This window comes from Taudactylus pleione, unplaced genomic scaffold (assembly GCF_031769625.1).
Source record: "Taudactylus pleione unplaced genomic scaffold, aTauple2 ptg000016l, whole genome shotgun sequence".
Taxonomy (NCBI): Eukaryota; Metazoa; Chordata; class Amphibia; order Anura; family Myobatrachidae; genus Taudactylus; species Taudactylus pleione.
Window position 1 is genome coordinate 39,059,554 of NW_028284418.1, and position 24,431 is coordinate 39,083,984.

The 24,431-nt window shown below is 40.5% G+C and overlaps 1 protein-coding gene across 3 annotated transcripts in view; it reads left to right on the forward strand.

The window, feature by feature from the left end:
- Positions 1–24,431, forward strand: part of LOC148541952 (uncharacterized) — a 131,091-nt gene that overhangs the window by 55,931 nt on the left and 50,729 nt on the right. For 2 of the 3 annotated variants that reach the window (XR_015878494.1, XM_088473633.1), the window contains exon 2: positions 9,259–9,370. The exons of the other annotated variant lie outside the window; for it this stretch is intronic. Coding sequence is in view for 1 of the 2 variants with exons in the window: in XM_088473633.1 (XP_088329759.1) it covers positions 9,318–9,370 (53 nt within the window). In the remaining variant the exon portion in view is untranslated. The remainder of the gene's footprint in view (positions 1–9,258; positions 9,371–24,431) is intronic. 3 annotated transcript variants of the gene reach the window in all.

A 24,431-nucleotide genomic window follows, 5' to 3' on the forward strand; every position in this document is an offset into this window, starting at 1 on the left:
CTTAATCAAGAACTAGTTCAGAGGCCCAGGGCCAGCACAGGTAAATGGAGGTGAAATATTTTGTAAAAAACCCGTCAAATGGAGGTGAAATATTTTGTAAAAAGCCAGGCAAAGCATTGATTGATTGATTGATTACAGTAAAGTACTAATATAACTATCAAGAAAAATAAATTATAGAAATAGAAAACACTATTATAAAACAAAAGATAAAAGAAATAGGAGAGCACTGGACAGAGGTATAAGGTTTAATAATTACTTCCTAAAAACATACATTTAAGAACTTACAATCATAATAATCAGTATAAAAACTAATGAATCCAGGACCTATTATATCAGTTGTTATTGAATATTCATTTAGGAAGCACCTTAGGTAGTCCAGAATGGTCAAGTAATATTGTAAATGACAACATATAAATGACAATTAGTGTAATGAGCATGGGGTTAGCTGAAAAGCATCTCATGCATTCCACATCCAGCCAGAAGCGTTAGTAGATTTTGTAATTATGTGTTCGGCAGAAAGCCTACATGTGTAACGCGACTCCAGCTGATTTGTGGGTGATAGTGTCTCAAGTTTGATATGCCAGGGAAAGCCAGGTAACCTGTCTTAGTATTCAGACAGCAGTAAACTTTTGCATGAGAACCGTTATATCACCTGTATATTGCAGAGCTGTCTGCCAACGTCCCGATCGAATTAGCAGGGTGACGTCCGTCCTACTTCCCACAGACTGTGGTAGTGTGCAGGCTCGCACCCACCTGGAGGGGAGAGCCATGCTGCACACTGTGGTCCCAGCAGTGTAGATTCCCAGCAATGGAGGGGTAAACTGCACCCCCATGCATGAGGTCCCGGCAGCTGGAGAAACACAGTAGTCACGCGCTCACCGGAGCAATGTAAACAGAGCCAGCCAGCAAGCAGTGCATGACCAATCGGGTGATCTCTTTGTTCAAGATTCTGGAAACAACACCTGATGCATTCCTAGGCCAATAGGGGGGTAACTAGTGTGCCCAAACATACTCAATTTATGCTGGTAGGTGATTGATAAATAGTAATGGGAATCAATTAACATATCCATTTATATTATCTCAGGGATTGATATCATATATATGCAGATACAATTATTATACCAGGGTCAAGAATATATATATTATTAATAGTAGAAAAGAACTGGACACTTATATAAACAGAACTAGATATAAATAAGATATAATTCATTAATTATCATTTCAAATATGTCATATTTCAATTTCAATCATATTTAAAATTTTACAGAGAGGATAGGATCATTCTAATTGTCTTTTTTAGACACTCATCTCCCACATTATTTTTACCAAAATAAAGTGAAAAAGGTTGTTTTCATACCCTTTTCACATTATTTTAGTGTCACTTATAGTTATTACAGGGCAATTGGAGTAGAATTCGTAAAATTCTACTCCAACCCCTAAGTATCACTTATTTTTAGTAAGCAGATTGCATTTCCTATAATTGTAATGGGAAATGTGATCCGACCAAAGTTACTAAAAATAAATTGTAAAAAAATATCGGGGAAAGCCCTATGATAATAACGCCACCTGGAGGTGGCGTTATCCAGGGTCTCCCACGGTTACCGGCCTCCTACTCTGCTCTAACGGGCAGAGCAGAGCTGGGAGTTGGTCCCAGTAATCAGCTGTGTGGTCTAAACAGACCGCAAGCTGATTACTGTAAAAAAAAGAAAAATAATTGTCAAAATTTTTTTTTACTTAGCTGATTCCAGAGACCTGTGATCGGGCCTCCGGTGAAGTCTCCCCTCCGGTCAGCTGGTCTCCCATAGTGCACTGCGGCCCGGTCATCAGGTGATCGGGTCCCAGTGCAGTATGGGAGATCACCTGATCGGAGGCATGGAGGACATCACCGGAAGCCTGGATCATGCAGGTAAGTGTAATTAAGGGAGAAGGGGGGTCGTGGAGGGGGTCGTGGGGGTCCGCAATCACGGGGGGCAGGGTTTAGCACCAGGGGCGGAGCTTAGTGCGGGGGGGGTAGCAGCAGCGGCTGGTTGGCGCATGTGTGGGCACTTTGTCACGGTATTTTTTGTGAAAATACCGTGACTAGTGTGCGGAGGGGATTCGCAGGGACAGAGCTTTGTCGCAAGCTCTGTCCCTGCAAGGAATTTGTAGTAAATCCCTGTGATATTGCCTGAATTCGCGATGCAAATTCAGTCGATAATATCACACTACAATCTGCATTCAATATGTGGATTGTAGTAAATACAGCCCATAGGCATATATGTTTTCAATGTAAAGACATTCAGTTTAAATTTGATAAATATAAATAAAACTAAATAGTATCAATACATAATATATATATATATATATATATATATATATATATATATATATATATCTAAAGCAAAAAACAAAAATTTTAATTATATATAAAATCAAAATAGAAATACGTATACAAATTAGTCAATTACATGTTAAAAAATCTTTCATACATCCATTAGATGAAATTGGTTATACAAAGTAGCATATGAACCAGGACACTATAAGCATAATGCTGGAAATAGTATTAATGAACATACTGGAAAAACACACACATATATATATATATATATATATATATATATATATATATATATATACATACACACACACATGCACACATATATATATATATATATATATATATCTATATAATATATAGCTCTATTGTCAAATCTACTCCTGAAGAAGTCCCCAGAGACTACAACCGGGACGACACATGTTGAGTGGGAGATTGGACCACCTGTAAATTACCTCCACAACACTTTGGACAGATAAGCTTACTTTTAATATATATATTGTACGAGTCTTTTTTGTATTTCTAATTAAATATTGTGTATGTAAAAAAACGTATCACACGATCTGGAGGCTCTCTTTTATATTTACATATCTATCTTGTAGATTAGGAGTATTAAAGATAGCGATATAACATAGATACTGGTGACACAACAGAGAGATTATAATACATAGTATCTAAAGTACTCACAATATCACAAATGAGTAATATCATAAGCCACAAATACACAATGCTGAATTCCCAAGCAAAGAGTTATATAAAAGATGTAAACATGAGATGATCGTTTAGACCCTTAGGTTTTACAGTATCTAAAAGATAGATCCATTTGGTTTCAAGTTGTAATAATGATCTATGTCGATCACCTCCACGTGGGCTCTCGGGTATATGATCAATGATCATATGCTTGAGATTAGCCATGCTTTGTTTTTTCTCACGTTTACATCTTTTATATAACTTTTTGCTTGGGAATTCAGTATCATGTATGTGTGGCTTATGATATGACTCATTTGTGATATTGTGAGTACTTTAGATACTATGTATTATAATCTCTCTGTTGTGTCACCAGTATATATGTTATAATGCTATCTTTAATACCCCTTGATGTTTGTACTTTGACAAATAGTCTCATCCTATAGCCATGATTAGTGAATTTATGTAGATTACTAATATCCAATTACAACAGGTATCAATATCTATTACTTTTGCCTTTCTTGTAATTTTTCTGAATGATTTGGAGATCAGATTATAGATGGTATCAGACAGCATTCTGATTTGCTTATGTCAACTAAGCTGCGGTTTTTATTAAGTGTTTGTATGTACTAGGGGTGAGCGGGTTCGGATTTCTGAAATCCGAACCCCCCCGAGCCCCCCCGATCCGAGTCCGATCCGAGTCAGGCTCGACTTTTCCCGCCTGACTCGGATCTGAAATCGAGGCAAAACGTCATCATCCCGCCTTCCGAGTCTCGCGGGTTTTGGATCCTATATAAAGGTACCCGCGTCGGCGCCATTTTCTCACTCGGCTGTGGACAGTGAAGAGGGAGGGTGGGAGTTAGGGCTGTGTAGTGTAGTGTAGTGTAGTGCTGCTGTTGTCCACTACTTCAAAGTCCATAGGGGCTGGCTGTGTTGTGCTGTGCTGCTGTTGTTAATAGGGGCTGTGTCCACTACTTCAAAGTCCATAGGGGCTGGCTGGACTGTGTTGTGCAGTCAGTTCTCCATAGGGGCTGTGTCCACTCCAAAGTCCTGTGCAGTGTCCCAGTCCTAAAGGGGTGCTGTAGTGTTGTCCAAGGGGTGCTGTGTCCATCAGGGGTGCTCCCCCCAAGTGCTAAAAAAATTATATATTTTCTGTGTTTGTGAATTGTGTGCGCAGTAGCCGCACGTGCACCAACAAAGTAGTGCCAAGCGTGCGCCTGTGTCATAAGTAAAGGGCCGGCTGGCTTGACCGTTAAAGGGTACTGTAACCGCCGAAAGTACACTCCAGTCCAAACCAAAAAAAAAATTATTTTCTGTGTTTGTGAATTGTGTGCGCAGTAGCCGCACGTGCATCAACAAAGTAGTGCCAAGCGTGCGCCTGTGTCATAAGTAAAGGGCCGGCTGGCTTGACCGCTAAAGGGTGCTGTAACCCACGAAAGTACACTCCAGTCCAAACCAAAAAAAAAATTATTTTCTGTGTTTGCGAATTGTGTGCGCAGTAGCCGCACGTGCATCAACAAAGTAGTGCCAAGCGTGCGCCTGTGTCATAAGTAAAGGGCCGGCTGGCTTGACCGTTAAAGGGTGCTGTAACCCCCGAAAATACACTCCAGTCCAAACCAAAAAAAAAATTATTTTCTGTGTTTGTGAATTGTGTGCGCAGTAGCCGCACATGCATCAACAAAGTAGTGCCAAGCGTGCGCCTGTGTAATAAGTAAAGGGCCGGCTGGCTTGACCGTTAAGGGTGCTGTAACCCCCGAAAGTACACTCCAGTCCAAACCAAAAAAATATATATATATTTTCTGTGTTTGTGAATTGTGTGCGCAGTAGCCGCACGTGCATCAACAAAGTAGGGCCAAGCGTGCGCCTGTGTCATAAGTAAAGGGCCGGCTGGCTTGACCGTTAAAGGGTGCTGTAACCCCCGAAAGTACACTCCAGTCCAAACCAAAAAAAAAATTATTTTCTGTGTTTGTGAATTGTGTGCGCAGTAGCCGCACGTGCATCAACAAAGTAGTGCCAAGCGTGCGCCTGTGTCATAAGTAAAGGGCCGGCTGGCTTGACCGTTAAAGGGTGCTGTAACCCCCGAAAGTACACTCCAGTCCAAACCACAAAAAAAATTATATATTTTCTGTGTTTGTGAATTGTGTGCGCAGTAGCCGCACGTGCATCAACAAAGCAGTGCCAAGCGTGCACCTGTGTCATAAGTAAAGGGCCGGCTGGCTTGACCGTTAAAGGGTGCTGTAACCCCCGAAAGTACACTCCAGTCCAAACCACAAAAAAAATTATATATTTTCTGTGTTTGTGAATTGTGTGCGCAGTAGCCGCACGTGCATCAACAAAGCAGTGCCAAGCGTGCACCTGTGTCATAAGTAAAGGGCCGGCTGGCTTGACCGTTAAGGGTGCTGTAACCCCCGAAAGTACACTCCAGTCCAAACAAAAAAAAAAATATTTTCTGTGTTTAGCCGCACGTATATATCAAATCGATATAACATAAATGGAGGACCAAACTTTCTCCGATAAAAATAAAATAGAGAAAGAACCACTTCCTCCTAGTGCTGAAGCTGCTGCCACTAGTCATGACATAGATGATAACATGCCATCAACATCGTCTGCCAAGGCCGATGCCCAATGTCATAGTAGATGGCACATACAATCCCAAATGGCAAAGTTCAGGAAAATGACCTTGAAAAAGACATTTAAATCAGCTGAAGAGAAACGTAAACTTGCCAATATGCCATTTACGACACGGAGTGGCAAGGAACGGCTAAGGTCGATCCCTAGTATGTTCATGACTAGTGGTTCAGCTTCACATGACGATGGAAGCCCTCCTCCCACTAAAAAAATCAAAAGAGTTAAGCTGGCAAAAGCACAGCGAAGAACTGTGCTTTCTAAGAAGATATCACAAATCCCCAAGGAGAGTCCAAGTGTGGTGGTGGTTGTGATGCCTGACCTTCCCAGCACTGGACGGGAAGAGGTGGCTCTTTCCACCATTTGCACGCCCCCTGCAAGTGATGAAAGGAGCACCCACAGTCCACTTGCTGATATGCAAATTGAAGATGTCACTGTTGAAGTACAACAGGATGAGGATACTGGTGTAGCTGGCACTGAGGAGGAAGTTGGCGAGGAGGATTCTGATGGTGATGTGGTTTGTTTAAATCAGGCTCCGGGGGAGACAGTTGTTGTCCGTGGGATGAAAAAGCCCATCATGGTCATGCCAGGGCAGAAGACCAAACATTCCACCTCTTTGGTCTGGCAATATTTCTATCCAAATCCGGACAACAACTGTCTTGCCATATGTACCATATGTAAAGGTGAAATAAGTAGGGGTAGGGACGTCAACCACCTAGGAACATCCTCCCTTATACGGCACCTGCAGCGATTTCATAAAAAGTTACTGTCAAGTTCAGAAACTTTGGCTAAGACCGTAAGCAGTCCAGGGACACCTAAATCCCGTTGTCCTGTTGTATCCAAGCGCCTGCAAACCACACCGTCAACTCCCTCCTCGTCAATTTCCTCCTTAGTCAGGATCGGAAGTAGTCCTGCAGGCCATGTCACTGGCATGACTGACTCTCCTATCCGGGATTCCTCCGGAGGATCCTGCATTGCTACGCCTACTGCTGCCGCTGCTGCTGTTGCTGCTGCTGGGAGTCGTTCATCATCCCAGAGAGGAAGTAGGAGCACCACTACTTTTACTAAACAATTGACCCTCCAACAGTCCTTAGCGAGGAGGATGAAGTACGACAGCAGTCATCCTGAAGCAAAACGTATAACTGAGGCCTTGACTGCTATGTTGGTGTTAGACGTGCGTCCGGTATCCGCCATTAGTGCAGTGGGATTTAGACAATTGATGGAGGTAGTGTGTCCCCGGTTCCAAATCCCGTCTAGATTCCACTTCACTAGGCAGACGATACCGAGACTGTACAGAAACGTCAGAAAAAGTGTCCTCAGTGTCCTGAAAAATGCCGTTGTACACAATGTCCACTTAACCACGGACATGTGGACAAGTGGAACAGGGCAGACTAAGGACTATATGACTGTGACAGCCCACTGGGTAGATGTATCACCTTACGCAGCAACAGCAGCAGCGTCATCAGTAGCAGCATCTCAGAAACGCCAGCTCGTTACAAGGCAGGCTACGCTGTGTATCACCGGTTTCAGTAAGAGGCACACCGCCGACAACCTCTTAGAGAAACTGAGGGAAATCATCGCCCAGTGGCTTACCCCACTTAGACTCTCCTGGGGATTTGTGATATCTGACAACGCCACCAATATTGTGCGGGCATTACATCTGGGCAAATTCCAGCATGTCCCATGTTTTGCTCACACAATAAACTTGGTGGTGCAGAATTTTCTGAAAAGCGACAGGGGCGTGCAGGAGACGCTTTGGGTGGCCCGAAAAATTTCTGGCCACTTTCGCCATTCAGCGACTGCGTGCCGAAGACTGGAGCGCCAGCAAACACTCTTGAACCTGCCCCGCCATCACCTGAAGCAAGAGGTTGTGACGCGGTGGAACTCAACCCTCTATATGCTTCAGAGGATGGAGGAGCAGCAAAAGGCCATACAAGCCTATACATCCACCTATGACATAGGCAAAGGAGGGGGTATGCACCTGACTCAAGCGCAGTGGAGAATGATTTCCGTGTTGTGCAAGGTTCTCCAGCCCTTCGAACTTGCCACACGTGAAGTCAGTTCAGACACTGCCAGCTTGAGTCAGGTCATTCCCCTCATCAGGCTTTTGCAGAAGCAGCTGGAGAAAGTGAAGGAGGAGCTAAGACGGAGCGATTCCGCTCGGCATGTGGGACTTGTGGATGAAGCCCTTCATTCGCTGTGCCAGGATTCCAGGGTGGTCAATCTGTTGAAATCAGACCACTACATTTTGTCCACCGTGCTCGATCCTAGGTTTAAAGCCTATGTGGTGTCTCTCTTTCCTGCTGGTGAACACACTGTCAGCTGAAGCGGAACGTGACACGTCAACGGCTCCTTCTTCATTTTCTCCCGCAACTGGGGCTGCCAGGAAAAAACTTAGGTATCCTAAGCAACCCGCTGGCGGTGATGCAGGGCAGGCAGGACCAAGTTTGGACATCTGGTCCGGACTGAAGGACCTGGCAACAATTTCTGACATGTCTACTGTCACTGCATATGATACTGTCACCATTGACAGAATGGTGGAGGATTACATCGGTGACAGCATCCAAGTAGGCATGTCAGACAGTCCATACCTGTACTGGCAGGAAAAAGAGGCAATTTGGAGGCCCCTGTACAAACTGGCTCTATTTTACCTGAGTTGCCCCCCCTCCAGTGTGTACTCTGAAAGAGTGTTTAGTGCAGCCGGGAACCTTGTCAGCGAAAGGCGTAGGAGGTTGCTTCCACAGAATGTGGAGAAGATGATGTTCATCAAAATGAATTATCAGCTCTTCCAGGGAGACCAGCCTCCAGAAGGTACAGAGGGACCTGTGGTGGTGGATTCAAGTGGGGACGAGTTAATACTTTGTGAGGATGAGGATGTACACACTGAAGAGGGTGAGGAATCGGTGGATGAGGAGGATGAGGATGACATCTTGCCTCCATAGAGCCAGTTTGTGCAGGGACACATTAATTGCCAGCTTGTTTTGTGGGGGCCCAAATGAACCAATCATTTCAGCCACAGTTGTGTGGCAGACCCTGGCGCTGAAATGATTGATTTGTTAAAGTGTGCATGTCCTGTTTATACAACATAAGGGTGGGTGGGAGGGCCCAAGGACAATTCCATCTTGCACCTCTTTTTTTTTCTTTGCATTATGTACAGTTTGGGGCCTAGTTTTTCTAACTGCCATCCTGTCTGCCACTGCAGTGTCACTCCTAGATGGGTCACGTGTTTGTGCCGCCCACTCGTGTCGCTTAGCATAGTCATCCAGCTACCTCGGTGCAACCTTTTGGACATAAAAACACTATTGTGAGGTGTGAGGTGTTCAGAATAGACTGGAAATGAGTGGAAATTAAGGTTATTAAGGTTAATAATAGCATAGGAGCAGAAAAACCTACAAATTCTGTGATTTTAGCTGTTTTTATGCTTTTTTTCAAAAAAATACAGATCCAAAACACAAAACCCAGAACCCAAAACACGGAAGGGTGGTTTTGGCAAAACCAATCCAGATCCAAAACACGAAGAAAGATCCAGATCCAAGACCAAAACACAAAACACGAAAAGTGGCCGGTGCACACCCCTAGTATGTACGTTGTTTATTATTATCACATGAGTGTTAGTGTGTTTTGTTGCCTAGGTGACGCGTCGGCTCCCAGTGACGTCATCGTCGAGCACCAAGGACAGAGCGGTAGCCGGATGCTGAACCACGCGGCGTCCAGACACACCTGGCGGAGCTATGGGTATATAAGGTAAGAACACTGTTAATATCTATATGTCCTGATGACGAGTTAATAAACTCGAAATGTTGACCTCATGACTGGTATCTGTGCAAGTTTTTGTATCAAGTCTGGAGAGTGACACCTACCCTGCCTTCTGCTATATATATATATATATATATATATATACACACATACATACACACCTTGTACAGTGAATGTACTACACATACATACAACACTTATATTGCAAAAAAAATAAACTCTTACATTGATATCATAATTGTCAATGTTGCTAATATGGCATCCTAACCCTTAGGAATAAATGGCAGATATTTCTAACAAAGTTGACAGAAAATTATAACATCTTAGTGAATATGATCAATTTAGTGAGTCCTTGGAAGGGAAAGAAAGGAAAGGAATGGGAAGATGATGAAGTCTACCTATAGGGATGACCAGAATGAGACCTATGGGGACTCAAAGTGTTGCTATCTAATCTGCTACAGGATAAACATCCACCATAAAAAGAAAGCAATAACTATGGTCTAATCAAATCAAAGATGATTTAATTCTACCTTATCATTCAAACCATATGGAATCAGACTCTCCAACTAAAAAATCCAGAAGGCTTCTCTTCTACATAAACAAGCTTCCAAAATCCCCATGAGATTTTTAAAGTGCAAACAGCAAATCACAGGTTTCAGATCAATACAAAAGTTGTTATGGCACACCCAGATAAACAACAACTCCTAGAATCAGCTAGAGAGGTCTTCACCTGTAACAGCCACCTTTCTCTCATAAAGATAAATACTTTCACTGGTACTTGGATGTCACCAGGACAAACTCTAGATAGTAGGAGATTATGTTAGAAACTGTGTGTCCGCAGGTAGTAAGGCTGATGTAGTTTACTAGCAGCAGGGCACCTAAGACAAGTGTAATGCAGAAATACTGATAGCTGCAGAGAAAATGGGCAGGCTGAGGTAACTTAAACACTGAAGTCAGGTGTAATGCAGGAGTGCTTATTGCAGCAGTGAGAAATGTTGGCAGATACTGAGAAGGCTAAATATTGTTGACAACCAACATTGGCTGGAATCCTAGAGGAAAAGAGAGGCCCATGGAGGCAAGCTGAATATTGTTAGCAGGCATAACCATAGGCAGGGACCAGGAGATTCTGAGGAACACAGGACAAGGCAGATGCACAAAATGTTAGCTTCTATGCAGGGCAAGAATGCTATAACCGGCAGTGAAGCTAAGTCCTAACTGCCTTTTACCTAAGCAGTCTCCTAATCAGCATTCCTGCTAGGGCAAGCCCCCTAATCTGTGTAATATGCTGCAGCTTCCAGCTGTACAAGGACACAGTAGGGAGAAGTGTTCAGGCTGCCTCACAGTGGTGGGACAAGGTGAGGTCATGTGAACCAAAGCAGTGCAGCAGCTTATAACAAGAGTAACAACCTAGTTGAAGTTGAGAATTATTAATTATATGATTTGATTATATTACTCTGTATCTGTTAACGTGAGTGCCACTGTAAAGTACAGTAGTATACAGTAATCAATTTCTACAGAAGTCTTTGTACTTAGTTGTAATTGTCAGCAAAGGCATTTCTCATAGAAGTTGTAGTTCATTATTATGAACATCAGTTTTTTTCATATTTTTTGGAAGTAGCCTCCTACACTGATCACTCACAAGGTTCCCAGCTGTGCTAAACACGCAATCTAAGTGCACACTGGAGTGTGGGCAGCTTAAGTAGACCAAAGCCAGTAGTACAAGGCATTCCAAATTGCCTTTTTTTTCCTCCCAGTATTCAAAGGGCCTGTTTAAAATGCTAATTTGCACATTATCATTAAAGTAATTCTAAACAACTCTATTGTTTTTTTTTCTGTATTAGAGTGAGTAATGGTAGAGGTATCAATATGTGTGGGCAATTCTTTTAAGCCTGACCAGATGTCATAATGTTATTTTACTCTGGTGTACTAAGCTGACTCATCATCACCATCATCATCATCATCACCAGTGGGTCTTTTGATAAAGGTTAGTTTTTTCTTTGCAGCAGCATTTGCAGCACAAACTGAAAAAGTTGTCATGTCGTGTGCCACTTGAGCTGGCAACTTGCTCTCAAAGAGCTCTTTGCGTCTATTTAGATCTTTTAATATATATTTACATCTATGTCATTATGACATAAACCTAGGATCAATCATGGCTGCCAAAATGTAGTGATACAATTGCAAGATGTAGCAAACCTTTTGGTCCTGGCAAAGTGAATAAAGAACCTGATCTACAAATCCAACATGCTTAGCAGAATTACTTCATTTGATCTTCTCGTTCAGTTTCTGTAGCTGCTTTTCCAGTACCACCCCCAGCAGCAGCAGTCTAGTGTGCAAGGAATCTTCTGGGAATCCTGGATAGGGAAGTCATCAATTTGCCTTTGCAAATTGGATGCAGGACTACCCCCAATCATTAATGAACATGTTCATGATGAAGGTGTTGAGGATGTATATTGCAAGTGCTGGTATCTATCCATGATGATGGTAGCTGATGCTAGATTGCTTATTATTTTATAGGATTTTTCAGATTTTGATAAATAACTTGAATGAGCTAGCTGAAAATGACATAACAGGGAGGAGGAGCCTAGATGGTTAACAACCCTACCTCTACTTATTTTGGCAATGCAAATTGAATAAATGGCTTGACAAATGTTTCCAGGATTTTGGTAAACATTATTACACACAAAAGAGCTGACTTTTTTGGTCTTATGCCCAGGCATGACAATGTGCTTTTTTATAATTGGTAACAACTGCTGCCACTGATGACTGACTTTCTTGACACAAACAACATCATCCTCCCGAATATTATCAACTTGTTGTCCAAAATATTCATAATCAGCATCATCATGAGTCAGATATACAATTATCCCCTCATCTTGCTGCACACCCACAGCAGCATCATCAACTTTTATGCCTGAACCATCATTATCATTACTTTTACTACTACTCATCATCACATTAGCAGAGGGTGCAGAAATGGTGGAAAGGGGCTTTTCTATTATTAGAAATCCATCAGATTTAGAAATGTCAGACTCACACAGCACTCGTTAACATCCTTAGACTCTCCCCAGGGATCTTTGAAGTTTGTGAACACACAATTTGTTCTTCAGCCTTCGGGGTATATTTACTAAAGTGATGGCTTTTAAAAGTGGAGATGTTGCCCAATCAGATTTTACTTATTATTTATCTAGCACTTTCTAAAAGATAATAGCTAGAATCTGATTCATTGCTATGGGCAAGATCTCCACTTCTAAACCCGCACTTTAGTACATATAAACCTTAATGTTTTTTATGCACTGATTTGCCTGTTTTAAAGGGTACACATCTAGACTCAGAGTGAGAAGGTGGTGCATGCATGGTTACAGAACTTCAAGCAATGTATAAACAGCACTAGAAGCAATGTTAATAATAAAATCAATAATGGACATTTAATATCACATCAAAAACACTAAAAATAAGTACATTAAAGATACATATATAATAATGGAACAGCTGACATGTGCAAGTTAGCAGTGGTAAACATATATATATATATATATATATATATATAGAAAATCCAGAAAACCCGACACTCATAACATGGGGATGATGATACCTGCTAGTGTGCCTCACGCTCCTTCCATGTAGCATAGAACAAACGGACGGCACTCTATAGACTGGTGTAAATGAATAAAAAGGTCCTTTAATAAGCCGACGTTTCGGGGTTCCCCCCTTCGTCAGGGACAGCAGTACAAGTAAGACATACAAACATGACAAACATATAAAGCCATGGAATCAATCCATAATCGGCTCACCTGTGGGACGCCAGTCTCCGACCTCCCAGACCCGCGAACAGGAACTCCGACGCTAGGTCCGTGACGTCATCAACCAGCGCACCACAGGTCGGCCGAACATGTGATCCAGTCGCTAAGCAACCTTGTATACAAGGCACTAATATACAATTTAATAACCACGCTGTTACTTAATGCATAGACATGGTCAACATCATAATATACAGTACAAATGAGGCATTATATAAAATTAATCCAGCGAGCAAGATTCAATAGGTATCCATACAAGAATAAGTACAATGTGAAAAACAAATCAGTCTAAATAAGTAATTATCGCTATTGAACAAAACACATTGTCATCATAAAGGAACACATTATTATAAGAAGCATTGTAGACCCAGGGTCTCGTTGAGACCCCTTGGGGCAATGGTATCCAACACATGTATCCATCGGCTCTCCTTTTGCATCAAAATCTTGTTTCTATTACCACCCCTCACAAGGGGGGGTACATGATCAATAATGATAGATCTAATAGATGCCACCCCATGCTTAAATTGGGCACAATGCCGAGCCATAGGTTGTTAACTACCCCCACTAGCCAATGCCTGTCGTATGGCAGAGCGATGTAGCGCCATCCGCTCCTTAAATTGGCGCTGGGTTTTTCCCACATAAGACAAGCCACAAGGACAGGTGAGCATGTAGATAACAAACATAGTGGAACAGGTCACAGCAAAATTGATTTTGAAATGTTTCCCCGTATGGGGGTGACAGAACGAATTTCCAACAGTTAGACTTCTACATGTAACACAGCCCAAGCAGCAATGGCACCCTGTCTTGGTACTCAAAAAATGTACTGGTGGTGATTGGCGATCAAGGCCCGTTATATCCAACCTCATAACGCGATCCCCAATATTCCTATTTCTGGTGAAACAAGGCATAAACCTAGACTCATGTAAACCTGGTAAATCTCTATCTGAGTTGACAATTGGCCACCACTGTTTTGCCTGTCTAACATGATGTGGGCTATCGTTGCAGAATCTAGTTACCCACGGAATACAATTACTATCAAGTTGCTTCTTAGGTTTGCCAGATCTTAATAAATCTGCCCTCGGCATTTGTAAAATCTTATCCTTTAACTTGATCAATTCACAGCGATCATAACCGCGACAAACAAAGTTTTCAATCATATCCACCAAAGCTATTTCAGCCAGGGCATCATCAGAACTAATGCGCCTAACCCGCAATAGCTGGGAATATGGTAGACCCTTTCTCAACGGTAAAGGATGAAAGCTGTCATTTCTTAATAATGTGTTCCTATTTGTGGTCTTGGTAAACAGAGAGGTTTTAAACAATCCTGCCTCAAAAGATATGTGTACATCCAAAAAATTTACATCTGTTTGGCTACATTGATACGTGAGTTTTACCACACTATCAGATAAATTTAAACCATCTAGGAGGGAAGCTAACTCTGCTCCTGGACCAGTCCACATGATTAACAGATCGTCAATATAGCGTAAATATAGTGCTATTTCAGCCTTTAAATGACCATCCACATAGAATAGTGCCTGTTCAACAGAATACATAAAGGCGTTGGCGTAAGATGGGGCCACAGAGGACCCCATCGCACACCCTGCCACCTGTAAGTAATAACCACCGTCAAAAATAAAATAATTATGGGTCAAAATCACCCACAGTAGATCAATGACAAAATCCACTAGTGGTCCCATATATTCAGCATCTTGTAGAATAATATGTTTGACCGCCTTGACACCTGCACCATGTGGGATGCAGGTGTAGAGGCTTGTCACATCTGCAGTGCACATTACCAGTGGTTTGTCAACAATAGATACATTTTCCAATTTTAGCAGTAGCATACTAGTATCCTTCAAATAAGCAGGTAAACGCTGTATACAGGGATTGAGGATAGAATCCAAGTATACAGCAATGGGATGATATAAGGATCCCCGGGCGGAGATTATCGGACGCCCAGGAGGATTCACCGGATCCTTATGCAATTTTGGCAAAACATAAAATAAAGGCACAATTTGGAATTCAACTACAAGTGAGGACTTCAACGCTGACGTGATCACCCCTTCATCAAGAGCATGATTTAATAATGCATCTAATTCCCTTTTATAGACAGCAGTGGGATCATGGCCCAAACGTACATAAGTTGTAAGGTCACCCAATTGGCGATAACACTCTCCCCTGTATTGCTCAAGACTTTGCACAACCACCGCTCCCCCTTTATCAGCATTATGAATAATTAAGTCCTTCCTTAGGGACAGAGACTTTAATGCCAATTGCTCGTTCTTTGTAAGATTTTGATGGTAATAATGTTTATCGGAAGGATGAAAATCTAAACCCTCCTGTTCCAAAAGTCGTGAAAAAGTCCTAATTGAGGCATTCTGTGAAATTGGGTCAAATTTAGACCGTGGCATAATTTTCTTCAAAGAGTCAGGGATACCCGTCGATGTGTTAACCTCAGTGTTCTGTAGTTGTTGTTTACCGAAATGATCTCTCAATCTGAGTGTTCTATTCAGTTTAAAGGAATCCACTTTCCACTGGAAGGTGTCCATGGACGAGGAAGGGACAAACGACATACCCTTAGATAGAACATTAAGTTCCTCCGTGCTTAACGATAAGCCAGATAAATTAAAGACCAAGCTCTCTACCTGCGAGGTGGTCTTTTGGGTACTTTGCCGCGCATTTTGTTTTGCCCTCCTCGTCCACTTCCGTTTGGAGTTAATCCCATGGAGCGGGTCTGAGTCCCTAAAGGGAATGCACCCATTACAACAGATGAAGGACCTGTTTCGGATTCACTTTGTGACGTACTCGATCCTTCCATTTCCTTTTATCTCGGACGGATTTTACGCGATTTTAAATGTCCTTTTTGTCTGTCATTATAGGTAGAGGTGTTATTAATCCATGAGTATACACGTCGTTGATCATAATCGGCCTGAACTTTATGCAATTTTTTTTTTTAAATAAGATCAGTTCACGTTTATATAGTTCCATTTGGGTAGAAAGTTTCTCCATCCAAGCAGTATTAGTATCCAAAGTCAAGGTTGTTTTATGTAAAGACTCAAATTCCACAATTTTTTCTTTGAAACAATTGTATTCTCTAGTGGCTTCCTCCACCACCAACAATAGCAAGTCCATGGAGCACTTATTGAGTACCGCTATCCATCTGCGGCAGAAATTCAAGTTATGCCTGCCAATCGTGGGCATGTTTTTAATGCGGAAACCTCTAGGTATTAGTTTGCTCCGGTAATAATCGGACAAATTAATGCTGTGGTATAGAAAATCACATTCCTTTTGTTTAAGTTTCAACAGTTGTTGATAAAGCATTTCAGGGGTTAAAGTGCACACGTCATCATCGAGTTTAAGTTTGTTCAAAATAGCTTCAGCCTCCACATCGGAAAAGCTTAATGTCTCCCTCGTATCCAAATGTAAAAGCTCTAAAAACGAATCTGCTTCACTGCCAGCTGCCATAATTGGCAAAGTACATATATATAAATGATGCCACCAAAATATAAAATATAGAAACTATGCTTATTCAGAACTTCATGGATCACAAATAACGTGGATCAATCCATAACGATATAGTCTGATGTAGAATACAATCAAATGTAAATCCCTTCTGCTGCCTTGGTTATACCCATGCACTGTGGAACACAGACATAAGGCCAAATGTAGAAAATCCAGAAAACCCGGCACTCATAACATGGGGATGATGATACCTGCTAGGGTGCCTTTCCAAAGGTGCATCACACTCCCTCCATGTAGCATAGAACAAACGGACGGCACTCCATAGACTGGTGTAAATGAATAAAAAGGTCCTTTAATAAGCCAACGTTTCGGGGTTCCCCCCTTCATCAGGGACAACAGTACAAGTAAGACATACAAACATGACAAACATATAAAGCCATGGAATCAATCCATAATCGGCTCACCTGTGGGATGCCAGCCTCCGACCTCCCGGACCCGCGAACAGGAACTCCGACGCTAGGTCCGTGACGTCATCAACCAGCGCACCACAGGTCGGCCGAACATGTGATCCAGTCGCTAAGCAACCTATATGTGTGTGTGTGTATATATATATATACACACACACACACACACACAGGTTCTTAATTGTAGTTATTGCAGTAATATGGAGATAGAACACCTGGGTGTTAAATAATTGGTAAAGTTCTGATATATCGGTTAAATCCAGTGGAAAATAATTATCCAGCAAATTGTAATAGTATTACTGGCGTTGGGCAATGATCATGAGGATCTTAATTAGAAATGGTTCCAGTCTGCTTGGGAGTCCGATGCAAATACTTGAATCCTTGGCCTCTGGTTCCGGTATTAAAAGGTGCTGGTGATTCCATTCCTGATAATGTCCCGAATGAATAGGGAAATTCCCAATGAAATAACCCAGTGTCCAAAGAATAGCCACCTAATGCATTTCGCTGCCGCCTTGCAGCTTTTTCAAAGGTAACTGGCTGTACTGCAAGTTGCCCTTTATATAGGGCTGTCCAATCAGTATTAAAATATGATTAGCTGTTTCCTATAATGAATTATTAACAGGTGGTTGTGCAAGTAACATAGTGATAATGATAAACAAATATTGGTGATGATAAACAATAGGAGGCAAACCAGGCATCTATTTAAAAAATACCCAACAACTGTGTTTACTTACTTAAAAGGCAGAGATCAAAAAAGATGTAGGTAGAACAATTGTGAATGCCGATCACATGACCAGCTCATGTTTATTCCATCCCTCACTGACAGCCAGTGACTAATTCAAGCTACACTTCCTGATTCCAGTGTGCAGCTTGCACGTGACCATTATCTACGTTCCAAGCCTACTGCTGTGGAACGCAGATGGAAGATGGAAGCCGCCTTCCAGTCATTGGTCTGGTTTATTCATGTGGTATCGGTGGGCCAATGAACTTAGACGGACATTTATTGATGCATCATCCATTGCTTAGCAGCAGATAAGACACCTAGATTACCTGTATTACCAATTAACAAAATAAACATACACTTCTAGCTATAATAGTGTAGTAATAATATAATAATTACATCATTTGAGTGGAAGCATAGATAAGAAAGAACTAAAATAGTAAGCTGAGGGGCGTAAGTATTAATCTATGTTCTGAGCTCACTAGGTCATAACGTTAAGTTCAAGACTTTATTGAGTCCACATATTTCCTTAATATGGAGATAATTTATTATTGCATCACCATTGCCTAGCAGCGGATAAACCACATAGAATAATTGCATACTTAAGTGAAATAATTTAATACATTTATACCTATGATGTTATAACAACAATGTAATGACTATATCTTTTACATAAAATAAAAGTGGAAAAGCGGAAAGAAGAATGAAGGGGAAAACCTAAGCAACAGGTTAAAGAGCATATATCAATCTGTTTATAAAGCTTATATATGATAGCATTTAATTCTAAAGCTTCATTAAGTCCACTGGGATATAAAGAATTCAGTTGAAAGGACCAAAAAATTTCCTGTCTGCATAACTTTTTGTATCTATCACCACCACATTGGGGGGAATTCAATTCAGTGCGATGTAGAATAGCCATGGGAGGGAGCTCCCGTAGCTATTCAATACACCGTGCTGTTTGGGCGGGTAAAGGATTTCTTTTCACACCCCTCTGGGGATGCGAGGAGCAACCCGACAAAGTTCTGGGTGCGCAGCTGTTTGCTGGCTTAGCACGGCGCTAACAGCTGTGCGCCCGGCACTTCAGTTGGAGAATGCCGGTTACCGCATCTTAGCACCCAGGTTAAGTCACAACAACTGGCATTCTCTGACTTACCTGCTTCCCAAGAAGGCATACAGTGCATTCAATTGAATAGCTGCGGGAGCTCCCTCCCGTGGCTATTCATCATCTCGCTGAATTGAATTCCCCCCATTGTGTTGTGGGGATGTGTTTCAACACAATAATAGTCAAGGAGCTAGGGTCACTTTTGTGGCATTCAGTGACATGTTTGGGAATACTGTGATTTTGTATTTTTTTCAAAATATTATTGCAGTGTTCCAAGAAACATACTCTTAGGGCTCTAGTTGTTCTCCCAACATATTTGAGTTTGCAACCGCATTGTAACAAATATATTACCCAACTGGTGTTGCAATTGATAAAACTCATTATATTATATACTGTATTTTTTCTCCTACTGTATCTGGTACAGACTGGGTTTTGATGATAACATGAGTACAAGTCTTACATTTATTCCTACCACATTTATAGAAACCCTGGATCTTGGTTGGAAGCCAAGGTATAGATTCTTTTTTCTCTTTTTCAATTTGTATAGAAACGGGTTTCAGGAAACTCAGAGCTAGAATTGTTTTCCGTGTCCTATTTTTTCTAAAGATAAATTCAGGATTTGGGGGCAGACAGTCCCTGAGGACAGGATCACATTTCAAGATATGATAATGCGATTTTAAAATCTGTTTATTTCTAAATTTAATAATTAGTCTAAAGAAATTAAAGGCTAGTTCCCTCATCTGAGGCTTGCATTTGGATTCTGTCTTGAAAGTAAAAGGACATCTCTGTCTAAAGCTGTTACTTCTTTTAGGGCTTTATCCAAGATATATTTAGAGTACCCTCGGCTACTAAAGGATTCCACCAGTCCTTCTGCTTGTTGGGTAAAGGTGTTTAAAGTAGAGCAGTTTCTCCTAAGGCGTATCAATTGGCGCTTGGGTATGTTTGATTTCCAGGTTGTTTAGTGAGCACTCTTAAAATTTAAATACGCATTGCTACCCACTTTTTTAATATAATAAGATATTATTATTTTGTTTTAAGATATTTCTAAGGTCAGATCCAAGATGTTCATTACAGGACTTGCCTGTCTGTGTTTGGTCTTGGCATTATAGTGTATGAAAGAGCAGCAGCAGGATCACAACTCACAAATAAAGGCCATGCTCTGAGCCTTTTCTTGCCACTGTGTGTGTTGAATGGCATGAAGGCAATTTTAGGTTTTTTAGTAGCAAATTGTGCAAATCACCCAGACTCCTATTATTTGACGTTTTTAGTCTAATAAAGTTCCTTAGGTTAAATCAACATTAAACACTATATATATATATATATATATATATATATATATATACACACACAGTATGTATATATATGGACAATGAGGAGAGCACAGTCGTGAGAATAGTTTAAAAAGATAACTTTACTTATAACAAAGCTCACATACATCAAGGTTTAAAATTCCATATATCACCCGGTTACCGGCCCTCACACAGCCATTGTTTGAACCTCTGGGATATCGCTACCTCTGGAAGGAACAGTGACGTCACCATGTCTCACGTCAGATAGCCACGCCCAACACGTTTCATAGATGACTTCATCAGGGGGTGTGGCTAACCCTTTTATTATTATTATCTTTTATTTATATGGCACCACAAGGGTTCCGCAGTGCCTTACAAAGTACATAAACAAAGTACAGAAACAGTACATAAACAGTTGAACAATACAAGATAACAGTGACATACAGTACAAGACATTGCAGGACAAGTACATGGTTTATAAACATTTGGAGTATAGAGTAGATAACGATCTAACTAAAGGAAGGAAAAACACATGAGGGAAAAGGGCCCTGCTCATGAGAGCTTACATTCTAAAGGGGAGGGGCAGACAGACAAGGGTGACATGGATGGGGTAGACAATGAGCACGGGACAGAGGGTTAGGATGACAGATGGGTGGATTCCTATTTTACAGTATGTGAAGAAGTCATTTATAATGATAATTGTATGATAATTGTATTTATATAGCGCTTTTCTCCCACAGGACTCAAAGTCGCTTTACAGACATCAGAAAACATGGTACATTGTTCAAGGATTAGGTATTGCAGAAAATAGAAAACCACATGGAGAAAACAGAACCTAAAGAGCAGAATAAACATATTGCAGGGTTGGTGCAGACATTTTGTGAAAGAACTTCCATGGGTTATATATTTCACCAACAAAAGGTACCAGATGAGGCAGCCATCTTGGGCGCACTACGTAGGAGTACCCTGGGTGGAATAGGTTATGCCTAAAAGAGATGACACAAAATGAGTGGTTGCAGCATCCTAATGCTAGGAGTAGGGTCCCACCATAATCGTCAGGTCCATGTATTTTTCATCCCATCCACGAGGGTACCAGGTGAGGCAGCCATGGTGGGCGCACTACGAAAGATACAATATGGGAGACAAGCCGTACAAGGACCTAAGACATATATGGAAAAACTGACGTGTGTGCCAGTATGATATACCCACTGTGAATAGATCCATGTGAAGTACATACTGCCTATAGAGGATGCACTTCATTGGAGGTATAGCACGCAGGCATATCATACAGTGGGGCGGAAGTACATGGCTCAAAACAGGGAGTAGCAAATACTGCAAACAGTGATGCAGTTTGGGCATGATGTATATGGGTGACTGAAACATTTGTAATATAATACTCCCTGACTGAATAGATCCACTTGTTTGTTCATCCTGCTTAGAAATAATCATCCAGGCAGCCATCTGGGGCGACCTGTGTGGGTTACATTTGGTAAGGTGAGCAAGTAGCGGAAGTATAATAACCAAGCAGAGAGAAAATAAAAATAATGAATGAGAGGCTAAATACAAAGGTATAAAAAGGCCATCTTAAAAGAAAAGCGACAGCATTAAAAGGCAAAAATCATCTTAAAGTTAATCAGAAATTAAAAATAATGGTGTAAACTGTAACAGGTAACATGACTGCACCAAGCGTTTCCCTCGTTCGAGTGGAAGAGCTTGTCGCATCCAGAAGTTTGTTGAGTGCAACTGGGATGCAGCATGAGACTGCCCCCAAGCCCAGTCTAAGGGGGGGGTGAATTGAAGCTGGACTGGTAGCATTCCCGTGCTGCAGTGTTTGAGAAATTGTTCTATATTGGTTTAGAAAGTAGTCCAAATCCAGTTCCAACTCCGGTCCTAACTCCATGCTTCAGATGACATGCTTACGATGCAGGCTATAGTGGAAGGCCAAACCTTTGCAGGCTTTTAAATGATTCACCTTTGTAGGAGTTGCTGGGTCAGCTGGTACAGGGGGAGGGAGAGTTTGAGCAATTTGTTCAACAAACTAATTAATGGTGGGGGATGTTGCAGACCCACAATTGCACAACAAACTTTCAATACAGACTATTCTTGCAATTAAAAGCATCAGTTATGGAAGATGGCATTCATTTACCTGAAAAGAGATGAGATGAGAGATGATATTAAAACTCAACTCCAGTTCTAACTCCATGCTTCAGATGACATGCTTACGATGCAGGCTATAGTGGAAGGCCAAGCCTTTGCAGGCTTTTGTTGGCTCCCTTTTATACCAGCCGTGTCTCATATATTATAGTTACAATTTGTATCCAATCATTTGAAATACGATAAATTGTGTATATATATGTGTATTAAAGTACAATCATCCTAGTACCTCTAGGAATAATACCTCTAGGAATATATAAATAAAACATCAATTACAAATATTTAGTTGATTGCAGTGATGAAACAACTGCTAAAAAGCAGTCATTTAACAACAATACTATAATAATAATTATAAAAAAATACACATACTGAATTTCTATCTCCATAAAAAGCGATACCAAGGAGTAAATCATTATATGAAAAATGCTAATATAAAATTATTTTACATTAATCTAAAAAACATACAAACACTTACATCCTCATAAAGGAGAGATATATTAAAGAGTCAAAAAGAGATATACAATAATACTGGTCATAATAAACTCCATGTTGGTAATCAAAGAAACATCTAATTTGAACATGATTTAGAAGTTTCCCATAAAAAATGACTACATAATATAACATTAAAAATAATTTTTTCTAGAATCCAGATTCACCAAGATATTTTTATATTTAATAAGAATTCCGATCCAAGCTACACATAACCATAATATATAAACCACCCCTTTTTTAAAAATGCTACCATATCCACATTTTAAACTCTATATATGATCTAGCCAATCTAGATTCTTTACATTAATAATATATATATATATATCTCCACACACTGTTTATCAAAAAACGACTTCCTGTACAAGCACGCTGACCATGCGATATGACCATATAAGAGGGCAATTGGGATAAAAATCCAACAACAAAGGCCACCCAAAGGTCACACCTCCTCGGACCAGTCATGCAAGAAAGGAGTGATGTCATAAATTTCATTCAGTCCGTGTGGTACAAGGCTATTTAAAGTGTAGATCCAATATGTCTCACATTTTGACAATTGTTGCAAAATATCTCCCTTTCTTTCATTCATCTTTATCTCTACAATTGCTTTGAAACTAAACCCTGCAAGATCAGAATTGCAACATTCAGCAAAATGCAAAATTGGTACACTATGTTTTTTTAATTTTATGTAGAATATTCCTTGTATGTTCTAATACTCTTAGTTTAAGGTGGCGTTTTGTTTTTCCTATATATATTTTATTACACTTACAAATAAGCATCTATATTACAAGAGTAGATAGACGTAAGTCTCCCCTTTATTTCCCATTGTTTCTCTTTTTGGGTATCATGGAATTTTTAACTGTTCTTACACGCATACTTGCACATTTTACATTTATTACATGGATAGAATCCATTAGTTTTATTCAACCAACATTTCTTATTAATTATAGGTAGTTTACTTGGTGCTAATCTGTTCTTTACATTCCATTGCTTTGGTATTATATGAGGTAATAAAATGTACCATATTTTTTTTTTCTGTATCCTGGGCTTTATATTCCAACAGTTCAGATCTTCTCCTCTCTTTTGCTTTATTTTGAATTTTTTTTTCTCTTTCAATCGCTGCTCATATATATTAGCTTGTTTTTCGAACATAGTATCATTTGAACAATTCATTTTCAGCTTTATAAATTGTGAATATGGTATAAATTCGCATTTATTAACTGACAGCTTTCATAATGCACATAGCTATTACTGTCAACATATTTAAAATGTGTATATGTATTTATATAATCTCCATTCTTACAGTTTGTAGCATCTAAAGGCAGATCTAAAAACTCAGTTATAAATTGTTCATATCTGGCTGAAAAATGTAAGTTATATTCATTATCATTTAAATACTCGACAAATTCTTAAAAAACATGTTCTTCCCCCTCCCAAAATGATTAATACATTATCTATATATCTCCTATACGTTTTGATGGATTTTCTAGATGGGTTATTATTATCTATATAATTATTTTCCCATATACCTAAAGATTCACCAGAATTGCCCATGGCAACTTCACATTGCT